Genomic DNA, 14,908 nt, shown 5'->3' on the forward strand with positions numbered 1-14,908 from the left:
GTCATTAGCTTAGGCTAAACACTGTCAAGTGTCTGCTGTGTGTATGTGTGATGTATGAAACTCACTAGAGTCTTCCTCACGGATGGGATACTGTGACACTCCTCCCTCCTGCAGCCGCACACACAAAACCTTCCTGTGGGAGGCGCTACACTTACACACCAGAAACGTCTATGAACAAAAAGGGGACACGCAGCATTCACTAACCTCATTAGATGATGTCCTACATATGTTAAAGTATTATATATTTAGGTCAAAATCAAGTACAAGAACATAAAACCTGAAAATAAATATGACTATATACAGTATGAGGGTAATGCAACAGGGTGCCTCTTGTACGGTGTTTATTTTAAGTGTAATTGGTTGATTAGTCGCAAATTACACCCATCTTACTGGCCATTATTATGCAGTCAAAGGTACATACAGAGGTACATCTTTGAATGATTACCGTAATTATGACTTCAGATTGTGAACAACAGTGATAAAACACAATGATTTGATTCTAAGTGGCTGTTGGGATTCTCTCACCCCAACTATCTCTCGTTGCAGGATTTGGTGGGCGGAGTCAGGGTTGATTGACAGCTGCAACCATATGGAGTGCGTGAGGAGAAGACGATCCAAAACACTCAAACTCCTCTGGAGAGACGCGTCCATCTATAACGCAAAGCACAGGGGTGAACAAACACACGAAAACATCACAGAAAGTCTGTTTATTAAATAAATTGGTTACATTAGTTAACCATATTAGTTAACATGACTGAGTTTCACTAAGAGTGGAAAATCTATATTTAAATTTAATTGTGACTTATAAATACTTTTATTTATTTATTTTTATAATATATTCAACATGTAGTGCCTTGAAAGTTGCATATTCTGTTAATATTATTTAATGGACTTAAGTTAACATGAACAAACAATAAATAGTTGTACTTTTTATTAACTACTGTTAACAACAGTTGATAAAAACTGTAAAATGTATTGCTCATTGTTAGTTGTCAATATCATTAACTACCGCGACTTTATTGTAAAACAACATTTCCAGTAAAATTGTAATATATTCAAAATAAATTTATTTCATCCAAAGCAGTGCTGTTAAATGATTAATCGCAATTTATTACATCCAAAATAAAAGATTTTGTTTATATAATAAATGTGTGTATACTGTGTATATTTAATATGTATATATAAATAAACACATACAGTATATATTTTGAAAATATTTACATGTATTTACCTGCATATATTTATATTCATATAATATAAACATATTTAAATATATTAACATATTTACTGACATATCGCTTGAGACGTACTGATATAAAAATTAAAATGAAACTTTATTTGGAGTATTTCTTTATTGCACAATGCACACTGTATGCCTAAAATGTGTTTTAATGTCACTACTGATAAGGATTGTATGATCTTTGAACAATATCTGTCTTTAAATGCAAGATACATAAAGTATACTTGTATACTTGTAAAGTAAAGCATACTACTTCCACTTTAGCACAATCATATAGACTTCAGTATATCTTTAGCACTACTTCCACACAATTAAAGTGCATTAAGTACAAAATGAGCAGATTTTAAGTATGCCGGTTTAGTATATTAAAAAGTACAACAGGGTATTTTTATATTATATTTATTTCAAATATAATCAGGCTTGAGTAAGTTACTCCAAAAAAAAGGAACTAACTACTAGCTACTAATTACATCTGCAAAAGTTTGATTAGATTACTATACTAATTACTCTGTATAAAAAAAGTATTGCATTACTTATTACTTCCTAAATCCCACATCAGCCTCCCATATTCAATGCAATTACATCAGATGTAGTTACATTACGGAAAAATTTTGAGTAATCCTATTACTTTCAAGGGTTGACAGGACTTAATTACTCAGTAATGCATTACACCCACACTGTTTATAATGCTAATGCAAATGCGCTCTGCACAGTTTAGCACTGCTTACCCTGTTCAAACCCATCCTGCAGTTTTACCCCCCCTAAAAAGCAGCACAGAAACTGTGGAAAAACTCTGCAGATTCTGTCTGGGCCTACATGAAACACGCAGACAATGAGCCGTGCAGCAGTCACTGCTTCAAACACTCGCTCTCTCTGTATCTCATTGCGATGACACTGTGTGGGCAGCCCGAGAGGATGCTTATGCATAACAGCAGATGGTTGTCATGGCAACAGATGCCTACACGTCCTACCAGGCAGTCCCACTCATCCACAGACACCTACTCACCCGAAACACGCTCGCGCACAAGACAGACTGCGCTTAAAACGGCGAGGAACTGTTGGCAAAGTAGAGAGGATGTTTTTTAATTCTTGCTTCTCTTGCCCTTTCCCTCTCTAGCGGTGTCAGAGAGCTCTCCGGCACAATCAGGGCTCTTTGCGATATTTTTATCTCGTTTTTGAAGCCCACGTCCCCTCCTCAAACACCATCAGACAGGTAGATTCAGCTGCCGTCGGTGTTTCATACGCTTCGCAATGAAGAAAGGCCAGTGTTGACATAAAAGTAACCACGCAACTGTGTACAACCGCTGAAACTGTACTAGTACTGATTGAGGTTTAGTTTTAGTGACTGATTTAAATACGATCTGGACAAGCACAATCTACACGCATTCATTTTGCAGCTTCCAAAAACATAAATTCAGGCATCGAGCATCTCAGTAAAGAGAGGTTTGCCAAGCACACAAACACACAGATATGAGTTTGACAGTGTTACATCAACAAATTCAGTGCGTTGGTTTTCTTTAACAGTCATTCTCAGAAAATGGTGCTGTTTGTGCCTGCAAATGTCAGGAATTAATTATCACTTTCTCATATCAGCTTGAATAGAAGACTGATAGTATCACAGTAAATAAATTAATTAATTAATAGCATGTGTGACATTTATCTTTCAAAACTGGCTTTGTGCTTTAATTGAACTTTGCTACAGTGTAAATGTGCTTGGCTTGAATATCCAGCCAAGCAAATATCAGTGCATAACAACTACATCATAATTTACAGTCAATATTCTTATTCTTTGTGCCAAGAAATATAATGTTTCTCAGTCAAATATTTATGTATTAATATTTAGTCTCAGCCTGACATATTCAACTCTGTTTTCGAAATACAATGTATTCAAGTTTTTAATACAGCAAATACAAGGAATTATGTAAAATATCAAAAATTATATTTACTGATTTATTTATACAGGAGTGCGATATTCTAGTGATATCGGAACTCCAACAGTTTCTCCACTTGCAGTATTTCTTATAGCGAGTTATAAACTTGAATTATTATTATTATTATTATTTATTTTTATTTTTTTTAACGTGGCACTAAAACGTTGTTGTAAAATAAAGATAACATTCTATTTTGAAATTTGCTTCACTGTTTCTGGAGGCAATTTAGTGGCAATTTAGCACTCATGAACCTGCCGAGAGCAGCCTTACCTCGGCCAGATCGTCTGGAATTTGCCAATGGCTCTGATGTCTCTATAGTGGTTAAACATGAGATATAATTCATTTTGGGTAAATCTAACAGGCAGTCTTTGGTCACATTAATCTATTATTTGTTCCAGACCAAATAGCTTTGGCAGAGGGCAAAATCTCACCATGTTATATTTTATGAAAATTCAATGCTGTATATCAGAGTGCTGCCTTTGTACTTGACTGAATTGCCTAGCAGCTTTTATGATGGCTGTTGTTGCTGTTTATTAAATATTTATATAAATAGTAGTATTTAATTATAGTATTTAGTATTGGAAACGGTGTGTGTGTCCGCGATGGTGACTTTAGTTAAATTATTCAGCCATTAGATGGCGACAAGAGACTGTTTTTATGAGTGAGTCAGCAGTAAAGACTTATTTTGAAAGAGACTGAAACAGGGTCCTAAACAGAAGTTAGTTTTACTTTCAACAATACTCTAAAACCTGCTGGGTTAAAAACAACCTAGTGCTGGGTAAAATATGGACATACCCATAAATATTTAACCTTCTGGGTAGTAACCCAATCGCTGGGTCAAAACAACCCAATCGCTGGGTATGTTCATATTTTACCCAGCACTAGGTTGTATTTAACCCAGCAGTTTTTAGAGTGAACACATTGCAAAACGCAGCTAACAAATGCGCTAAGCAGCACTGTCATCGGAAATCACCCTTAAGAGATGAAATGATAGTATGACAAAGATATCGCTTTCCTCAGTGAATATTAAAACGAATGTTTTATTGTGAATATGAGATTGAGCTGAAAAATTAATGCTGTATCAAATGCAGGTAATCACACTTACTCAGTCCATCTCTCTCTCATAATACTCTAAATGAGAGCTTTTAATACAGTAATACAATAAGCTTTCAAAGAAGCAACTCAATGTTCCTTTGTTACTAGTTCTAAAGCAATGTTTCTGAATTAGTAACAGAGGCTTGGGCTCAGCTGCTTATCTGTCTCAACTTTAGATTTGATTGTGTATTTACACACTGGTGCTGTCAAACTGTTGTATAAACACAATATCACACTCATAGCTGTGCGATATGGCTGTATATTGGCACACTGTGATATTGCTCTCTATATATAGCTCTCTGATTTCAAAATATAGACTTAGTAATTTTTTTTCTTTTGTTCTGCAGTTTTGAACCTCTTATTCATCAAAAAATCCCTGTACTAAAAAAAAAGAAAAATAACAAATAAAAAGGCATCACTGTTTCCACAAAAAATATGAAGCAGTCAAAAATGTTATTTGAGCAGCAAATCAGCATATTAGAAGATTTCGGAAGGATCAGAGGACACTGAAGAATGCAGTAATGATGCCTTTGATCATAGGAATAAATTACATTTTAATATATATTCGCATAAAAAACTGTTCTTCTAAATTTTAATATTATTTCACAGTTTTCCCTGTATTTTTGATCAAATTAATGCAGTCTTGGTAAGCAGAAGAGACTTCTTTCACAAACATACACTGAGTGAGTCATAAAACTTGACATTTCCATCCAGCTTCCAGCTTTTTTTCTCTCCACAAAAAACGTTCAGATACAATAAATCACATTCTCCTCTGGCTAAAGGCAGCCTTGACTGGAAATTGTGAGAAAAATCGGTTTGATTGGTATCCGAATATACCAGACTCTCCATACAGCAGCACAATGCCAGCTATTGTATCCCAGCCATGCTTTGTTTATTCCATGTGTACATTGTAGACCTCTAACACCCATCTGAGGTTTATGGAGAGGGTTTATTACATAAACATCACATCACCGGCCCGGATGACTTTACCACCCACAAACACGAGCACTAAACCACTGCGAGAGAACCTGAGAGCGAGTGCCATCAGCACACAAAACTGACGGGTCGGTAACCTCCGTACCGCAAACCCTAACCAGATAACATCCGAGGAGAGACAGATGATGTCCGATTGCAGCGTAGGCCTCCTTACATAAAGCCCCGAGCAGCCTACACACACAGTTATGCAATTAAGCGTCACACGGGGAGAAACACAGGAAGAGAAGCAGAGAAAGAATAAGAGAAGAGAGGGAGGTGAGTTCGATTTGAGCAGCGTGTCGCTTTCTCCTCTTGAAGAACTTTTTTTATTGACGCTATTTTTGAGTCTGAGTTCAGGAAGATTATAATTATGAATCAAGGAAGTCGTGAATTTTTTTTTCTCAGCACATAAAAAGGCAGTTTGAAGTTTCAATGGGTTTTGAATACTCAGAGGACTTTTTATTGCTCACACTGTTGAGATCTCGACGGGGAATGCATGTGAGATTACCGGGATCTCGGGAGATATTAAAGAGATCTGATTGACGATTTTACTTTCCTACAGGTGTTGTAACACCATGATAAGTTTATAAAAATTACATGCATTAAATAGAATAAAGGATTGTTGATTACTACAACCCAGTAGTTGTTATTAAAGAAATAGATCAACCAAAAATTTAAATTTGCTGAAATTATACCCACCCTCACCCTCATGAGTTTGTTTCTTCATCAGAACAGATTTGGAGAAATTTAGCATCACTTGCTCAACAATGGATCCTCTGAAGTGAATGGGTGCCGTCAGAATGAGAGCTGATAAAAACATTACAATAATCCACAAGTAATCCACACCACTCCAGCAAATCAATTAACATCTTCAGAAGGGAAAAGCTGCTTGTTTGTAAAAAACAAATCCATCAATGAACTTTTAACCATTTTTAACCATTGCCTCTGGCCAAAATACGAGTTCATAATCCAAAATATTTTCTCTTGATTCTGGTCTGAATCAGAAATATGCACACACTGTTAAAAAAAAAAAAAAAAAGTTGTTTCAACTTAAAAATGTAAGTGTTTGTGGTGCCTTAAAATTTTATGTTTAGTTAATATAAAATGTTAAGTCGTACTACATGAAAACGTGGATATTTGAGTTGAGTAAACTCACAAACACTTACTTTTTAATGTCGAAACAACTTTTTTAAGTTGTTTTTTTACAGTGCAGATTTTTACAAGCCAGACAAATATGTGTGTGGATTTTGATGCAGAAACAACAGTAGATGGACTTTTTTTCCCACTGGACGAAGCATTATTATGGATCATGGACTCATATTTTTGGTTTTAAGACAAAAACGTCTTAATGATGGATTTGTTTTTTACAAACACGCAGCTTTTCATTTCTCAGGATGTTAATTGATGGACTGGAGTGGTGTGGATTACTTGTGGATTATTGTGGTGTTTTTATCAGCTGTTTGGACTCTCATTCTGATGGCACCCATTCACTGCAGAGGATTCATTGATGATTAACTGATGCTAAATTTCTCCAAATCTGTTCTTACTGAGAAACAAACTCATTTTGGACATCTCGGATGGCCTGATGGCAAGTAATAGACTGAATTCACATTTTTTGGTGAACTGTCTCTTTAAAAAAGTTTGGCTGTAAATAAGATTTGAGTGTTACAGCAAAATGGAAAATTCTAAGAACAGCTCAGATTGAGTTTTTGGAATCCAATGAAATTGAATACATTCTTGAAATTAAGTTTCAAATACTTTTTGAGGCCACTAGGAAAACATGAAACGAGCGAGCCGTGGAGCAGGTGGTCAGTGCGGCTCCTCTGAGTAAATGAAGAACTGAACTTCAGTGACATGAGGACAGTCTGTCAGACAGACTGCTGCACTTCTGCAAGACAGCTCTCAACATTTCCAGTAACAAGCTCAGAGATGGAGAGAGAGAGAGAGAGAGGATGAGGACTTGGAGAGACACGTATAGATGGTTTCATGAAGCAGAAGCGTGTGGGAGACCAAACACGAGTCGCAGCAAAAGCCTGTTGAGAAACATCTCCAGGGACAGGAGCGCGAGAGAGAGAGAGAAAGATTGGAGGAAGTGAGGAGAGACGGAGGGAGAGAGACAGGAAGCCCTGCAGAGGAGGAGAGCGCTGCATCTTCAGCTGGAAAATGAGCAGCAGCAGCTGTCAGAATAATGGAGCTCAGACGAAGAAAGTTTCAGATGAGATCCGTGCGCTTGTGATGGCGGCGGGGCAGATTTTGAGAAGGAAATGTGGAGCATACAGAACACAGACGTCAGCCTGAATCACTCCACAATCTGATCTGAAGCCAGGAAAGCGTAGTCCGTAAAAATAATGCATACTGTGAAAAATGCTTTACAAACAAATTTTATAACACAAATATATAAAATAGTATACATATATATATAATACTTTATGAATTTGCGTTATAAAAATAGTATATTTTCATATTGTATATTTTTAAATATATATATATATTTCTGTCAGAAATATATATACTTTCTACAAAGCTTTAAACAATGTATATTGTGAAAAATATTTGATTTTATAAATACAATTCACAATGCAAATTTATAAAATAAAAATATTTTTACATAGTATCTCATTGCACTAAAATGCATGAAACACTCTCTAATTTACATATAATCAATGTATAATAATATATTTGTAAAAAAAAAAAAAAATGTAAAAATGTAATAAAATACATAAATACATAAAATATATTTCTTTATGTTAATATTTGATTATACTACCATTTTATTTATTTTTAAATTTATATTAAGCAAGATATTGTACTGCAATTTTATTGCATAATTAAATGTTACCTTGTTAAACAGAAGCATAAATGAAGAATTAATAATAATAATAATTAGTAGTAGTAATTTTTTCTATATTCAGTTTTTTCTTAAATTCATACATAAATTTATATATTATATATAAATTATATATAAAGTCAAAACATAAATATATTTCTTCATTTTAGTATTTTTGTATTACAAAATTAATTTAGTAAGTGTTCTCTCTCTCATATATATATATATATATATATATATATATAGTGAAAAAAATATAAAAATATAATACAAATTTATAAATATAAATAAATATCTCACTCACTTTAAGGCAGCAACTGAACTTAATTTAAGTTGAGATAGATACAACTTTTCTGCAAAAATAAAGGAAATAGTTAATTAGATTAATAGTTAATAGATTAATTTAATTAAATAGTTAATAGATTAATTTAATCTGAATTCAGTTCATTTTACTTCAATCAGCTTAATCTATCTGAAATGTTCATTAAATTCATTTCAGCAACTTAAAATGTACCCAACAAGTTAATGGGATGATTCACCCCCAAAAAAGAAAATTGGCAGAATTTACTCACCCTCATGTCGTTCTGTTTGACTTCATTTCTTCTAAATGAAAGATTTAGAAATATTAAAATAAAAAAAAGTGTTTTTATCTATACAGTTAAAGTCAACAGGGTCCAAAGGCCAAACTCTTTAATCTCTTCAACATAATTCAATTCACCTCAACTAAACTCAGTTAAACTCATCTCAATCATATCGATTCAGCTGTTACAGACTACTATTAAGCGTTAAAATCTGTCAATGTCCACATGTCATTTGACTGAAATGTATCTGAATGTGAGTGTCATTATTAGCGCAGCGATGCTGTCATACTCTATTTAAGCGGCTGATGAATGATGACACACCGCAGCCGTGGCGGATTGAGCTTGTGTCTAAAACAGGCCTAAAGTGACGGATAAGATGAGGTGGGATGTGTGAAATCAGGGGTCCTAATGCCAGCTGCCCACTGAGGAGCCCGAATATAAAGCTGGCCTTCAGGAAACAGGATGACGGAAGTGACAGAAGAGAAACTGAGTTTACAGTCAGACGCACGCAAACAAACATGACACATAGACAAAGGACTATAAAAATGACTATGATTATGGCGAAGACAGAGACATGAGAGTATATTGAGTATCACGTTTTCTTCAGAGCTTGAGAGGAAATTTCAACCCTATCAAGAACGCAGGCTCAAAAAGCAATAAGACTGCTACCAGTTCACTACCAGTCAAGTTTTTGAACAGTAAGATTTTTAATGTTTTTTAAAGAAGTCTCTTCTGCTCACCAAACCTGCATTTATTTGATCCAAAGTACAGCAAAGGCAGTAATATTGTGAAATATTTTTAATATTTAAAATAACTGATTTCTATTCGAATATATTTTAAAATGTAATTTATTCCTGTTATGCAAAGCTGAATTTCCAGCATCATTACTCCAGTCTTCAGTGTCACATGATCTTTCAGAAATCATTCTAATATGCTGAAGATTGTTTTTTATTATTATTATTATCAATATTTAAGACAGTTGAGTACATTTTTTAGGATTCTTTGATGAATAGAAAGATCCAAAGACCAGCATTTACCTAACAAAAATAGCTTTTGTAACAGTATACACTATACCATTAAAAACTTCTAAAAGAAATAATAGAAATTAATACTTTTATTTAGCAAGGACATTTTAAATTGATCAAAAGTGATGATAAAGACATTTATAATGTTACAAAAGATTTCTATTTCAGATAAATGCTGTTCTTCTGAACTTTCTATTCATCAAAGAAAACTGAAAAAATCTACTCATCTGTTTTCAACATAATAATAATAATAAGAATGATTTCTGAAGGATCATGTGACTGGAGTAAACTAAACAAAAAATTCAGCTTTTTCCAATAAATTACATCTTAAAATATATTGAAATAAAAAAAACAGTTATTTTAAATAGTAAAAATATTTCAAAATTTTACTATTTTTGCTGTACTTTGGATCAAATAAATGTAAGCTTAGTGAGCAGAAGAGACTTACTTAAAAACATTAAAAATCTTACTGTTCAAAAACTTTTGACGAGTAGTGTATAATATTAAAGAAAAATAATCTAATAATATATGACAAAATATATTTATTTATTTTATTATATTTATTATACTATAACTTTATCTAAATTTAGATTTATATTAAGCAAGATATCATATATTTAGATTTGTATTAGGGAAGATATCATTTCACAATATTTTGGTGCAAAATTAAAATTTGATAAGAATTACTACTACTACTAATAATAATTATAATATTTTTATTTAACAAGATAAAAATGTGACTATTATTATTATTAATTAATAAAATTATACATGTATTTATTATATCTGTTATTATATGTACTTGTTATTAGATTTATATTAAACAGGATAACATACTTTCACAATCTTGTTAAAAATAAATGAAAAATAATAACTAATAATAATGACTACGATTATTATTATTTATTATTATTATTATTATTATTATTATTATATGTAAAAAAAAAAAGTGACAAATTTCATAAATTTACAGTGGAAATACAAACTATGCTTTCATACAACTTAATACAACTTAACTTGTATAACACCCCTCACATGTTTGATTATGCCTGTGAGCTCTTAACTCTCTGTCTCCACAACAATCATAAAGTCCAACAATGCATCACTAGAGTAAAGTTGAGGATCTCACAGTGATGGAATGTTCTGCTGTGTGATGGAGTTAATGACTCATATACTTATATACTGTAAACACACATGGATGGCTGCTGAAGGGCTCTCCACATGCAGAAACACAGTTGGATGCGGCCAGTTTGATACTGTCCTAAAGCAGGGAGCTGGTGACTGTGAGCTCATTCACACGTGTGATCGTTCTGCCACAGGTGCTCTCGGTACGTCTGAACACAAGACTCACATCGAAAGAAGGTTTAGAAACATTTCTGAAAGCTTTTGTGTGAGGAACAGACTGAAACTTAAGAAAGTACTCACTGAAAATCTTCCCCTCAAACAAATAGTGTCTACCCTGATTTACATTTATATTTATGCACTTTATTTCTTGTTTCTTCATCAGAATTTGAAGAACAGTTGCTGACCAATGGATCCAGTGAATGGGTGCCGTCGGAATGAGAGTCCAAACAGCTGATAAAACCAACAAGGAAGCATTATTATGGATTATGGACTTGTATTTTAGTCTTAGGCAACCGTTTAAAACGTCTTAATGATGGATTTGTTTTTTTTTTACAAACATGCAGCTTTCCTTTTCTCAAGATGTTAATTGATGGACTGAAGTTATTTATTTGTGGATTATTGTGATGTTTTTATCAGCTATTTGGACTGTCATTCTGACGGCACCCATTCACTGCAGAGAATCTGTTTGGTGAGTGATGTAATGCTACATTTCTGCAAATCTGATGAAGAAACAAACTCATCTACATCTGAGGATGAGCACATTTTCAGCAATTTCCATTTTCAGATGAGCTATTCCTTTAAATGAAATCTTGGCATTGCAAGTGCTATGCACTAATGTCTGCGTTTGCTAATTTGTCATGTGAGGAGGAAATTGCATTTAATGAAAAAAGGGAAAGAATGGCAAACGGTTTTGACTTCTTTCAAAAAGAATAATGGTGAAGGCGTTACGCACACGTATCAGTGACAAAACAGAATATATATAGTGTCCACAATGAGCGATTATGACATGACAGCATAAATGACATCATTCTAATAGACTGATCATTATAGCACTGGAAAAACAAGAGTTTCATCCATCAGTCAGTGTGCTGCGAACAAAGCCACAGCAAGTGTGAACAGACTGCTTGTATGTGTGTATATGTGTGTGTGTGTGTGTGTGTGTGTGTGTGTTTCTCCCAGGAGGCTCACCACCACACTTTTCACACTGCCACCCCCGCAGCCAAAGATGCTCAGAGCCGCGGTGGTTTTTCTGTTTAACTACCACCAGGCAACAAACCTTTACTGTACATGCTAAAAAAAGGATGATTTCAAAAGCAAACGAATAGATTCTTTAGACATTTTAGAGACTGCTCTCATCCAAACTCATCATTTAACAAGAAATATGAATCATTGTAAAGATCATCTATAAAAAACAAGCAGACGGACCACCCAGAATCACCATAGAGAAACTAAACTGACTATGTGCCACCTGCACTTATACTTAACATATTCTGACAGTCCGCATTAAATATTGTCTTTACAACTTTACAGGCTGATTTGAATCATAATTCAATCATATTGTGATTCACAGGGTTTGGATGTAATTATATACATTATGGCTTCACATGGAAAACATATACATTATCACTGTGCAACATGGAAGTTTAAGTAAGTACAACAAAAAGTTAGATGAATCTGGAAAATCACAATGTATAGATTTAAAAGCTGATCTCTTACAAAAACTACCACAGTGATGCTATCAATCAATCTATCTATCTATCCTGAAAGTACTGTGGTGACACCTGCATTGGTACAGTAATATAGTAATACAATGGTACTGAATGGATACCATAGTTTCATACTATGATTTTTATATGGTACCTCAAGTTGCTTCAAAGCATAACAATGGTATTACCATGGTACAAATCAATTCATGGTAATACTTTCAAGTGGCAATACCATGTGAAACTGAAGGTACCTATTACTAATACTATACAATACTGTAGCATAGTACTGAATGATGGCTATAGTCCTTTGTACTATAATTTGATATATAATGTACCTTGGTACAGGATTTCACGGTACTACCATGGTACACATCCAAAAAAACATAGTAATACTTAAGTACTTTTATCTATCTATCTATCTATAAAATACTGTGGTACAATAATATAGTAATATCATGGTACTAAATGAATGCCATAGTTTTATACCATGGTATTTAAATGGTTGCTGGAGTTGCTTTAGAGTATAACATAGTATTACCATGGCACATGTGCAAAAAAGATTGGTAATACTTTTAACTACTTAAGTGCTTGTCATTTCTTAGCAATCTATCCACCTATTCCTAAAAATACCATGGCAGTATCAAGTGACACCGATGGTATCAGATACAGTAATACTATGGTACTTTGACAAATAATGTACATGGTACAGAATTTCATGGTACTACCACGGTACACACATCCAAAAAACACAGTAATACTTAAGTACTTTTATCTATCTATCTAGAAAGTACTGTGATGACATCTGCATTGGTACAGTCATATAGTAATAACACAGTACTACATGGATACCACAGCATTACACTATGGTATTTATATGGTACCTCAAGTATAACATGGTATTACCATGGTACACATCCATATTAAGCATAATGATACTTTAAGTACTTTTGCTTGCCGTTTCTTATTTCTAAAAATACCAAGGCAGTATCATGTGACACTGACGGTATTGGATACCATGGTAATACCATGGTACTTTCATATATAATGGCACACAATTTCATGGTACTACTAAGGTACACATCCAAACAAAAAACATGATAACACCTAAGTACTTTTTGTTACCCTTTTTATCCATCTATCCTGAGTACTGTGGTGATACCATGGTATTAAACGATGACCAACATGTTACTTCAAAGATTATCAGGTATAAGATTTCAAATAATATTAGAAACATGGTATTTAAAAATAAGGTATTACCATGGTACACACCCAAATCATGGTAATACCATGATAGATTGTAATTTGTGTAAGATGATGACAGGAAAAGACTGTAGATGATTAAGTAACTTTACCTTCTCCGTTAGTAGTTCTTCACCTTTGCGTCCATCATCAGGTTGATGAATTCAGGCGCGCTTTCGGCTGAGCATCATCTGATCCGTTCGGCGGCACCGGTGTGTTTGATCTGATGAGGTGATCCTTGTTCATGTGATATGATGAGTTTGATATCATTAAACGATCCTCCGTGTTCATCACATTCTGATTCACGCGCACTGGAGCTCCGCGCGCAACTTTCCCCACGCGACACAAACTCTTGTGTCACTGCGTGCGCAGATACACACTGAAAATAATACCTTAGCCAAGTCACAATAAAATGATAGCAGACGAATATTTAGCACTGGAATATAAAATAAATAAATTAAAAATAATGCATCAAATCAAATTCGGTTGACGTGATCGTTTTTTGTCGCGGTTTTCGAATAGCCGACTACAATAACACTAACTGCAAATTATATATTAAAGAAAGGAACACACGAACACGCAATGAATTCTGAAATATGTAACTTAGCTCATAAATGAGACAGAAATAGACACGAGTAGAACAGTTGAAGGCACAGCCCACATGAGGCGCGCGCTGGAACAGCGCCTGCGTTTCACGTGATTTCCGCTGGATGTCGCTAGAGGAGAGAGAGAGAGAAAACGCGCGCGAAAGAGCGAGCGACGGATTAGAAAATAGACCCGTCAGATGACAGTTAACAATATAAAATGCTTATAATATTATTATAATTCACAAACCTCACTCGGTCCACCGCAGGAACACGTTATCATATCCTTACGGACACTTTGACATCCAGATGTAAGGTAACTCAAATCTCTGTAACTCAGTAATTAGTTCTGAACTGGTTGGTCACTTGGTTTTGCAGTTGTAATTTACACATTAACTTTTCTGTTAATTAATTACAAAAGAAAAATTGTGCTAATCTTCTGCATATATATCAGCTTTAGATTTTCATGTAGAAAGATCAAATTTACAGTCATGTAAAAAAGTTAGGACACCCTATTGAATTTTATGGTTTTCTGTATCAGGACATAATAAAAAATTATCTGGTCCTTGGCAGGTCTTAA

The 14,908-nt window shown here is 34.0% G+C and overlaps 1 protein-coding gene across 2 annotated transcripts in view; it reads right to left on the minus strand.

Moving 5' to 3' along the window:
* rin1b (Ras and Rab interactor 1b) overlaps positions 1 to 14,442 on the minus strand; it is a 29,060-nt gene extending 14,618 nt beyond the window's left edge. The window contains exons 1-3 of one of the 2 annotated variants that reach the window (XM_051114509.1): positions 13,858 to 14,442; positions 526 to 651; positions 66 to 168 (exon numbers count right to left, since the gene is read on the minus strand). In XM_051114509.1, coding sequence (XP_050970466.1) covers positions 66 to 168; positions 526 to 651 — 229 coding nt within the window. In that variant the 5' untranslated portion in view covers positions 13,858 to 14,442. The remainder of the gene's footprint in view (positions 1 to 65; positions 169 to 525; positions 652 to 13,857) is intronic. The other variant, XM_051114510.1, reaches the window with a different exon arrangement.
* Between the last annotated feature and the right edge of the window lie 466 nt (positions 14,443 to 14,908).

This window comes from Labeo rohita, chromosome 7 (assembly GCF_022985175.1).
Source record: "Labeo rohita strain BAU-BD-2019 chromosome 7, IGBB_LRoh.1.0, whole genome shotgun sequence".
In the NCBI taxonomy this organism is placed as follows: domain Eukaryota; kingdom Metazoa; phylum Chordata; class Actinopteri; order Cypriniformes; family Cyprinidae; genus Labeo; species Labeo rohita.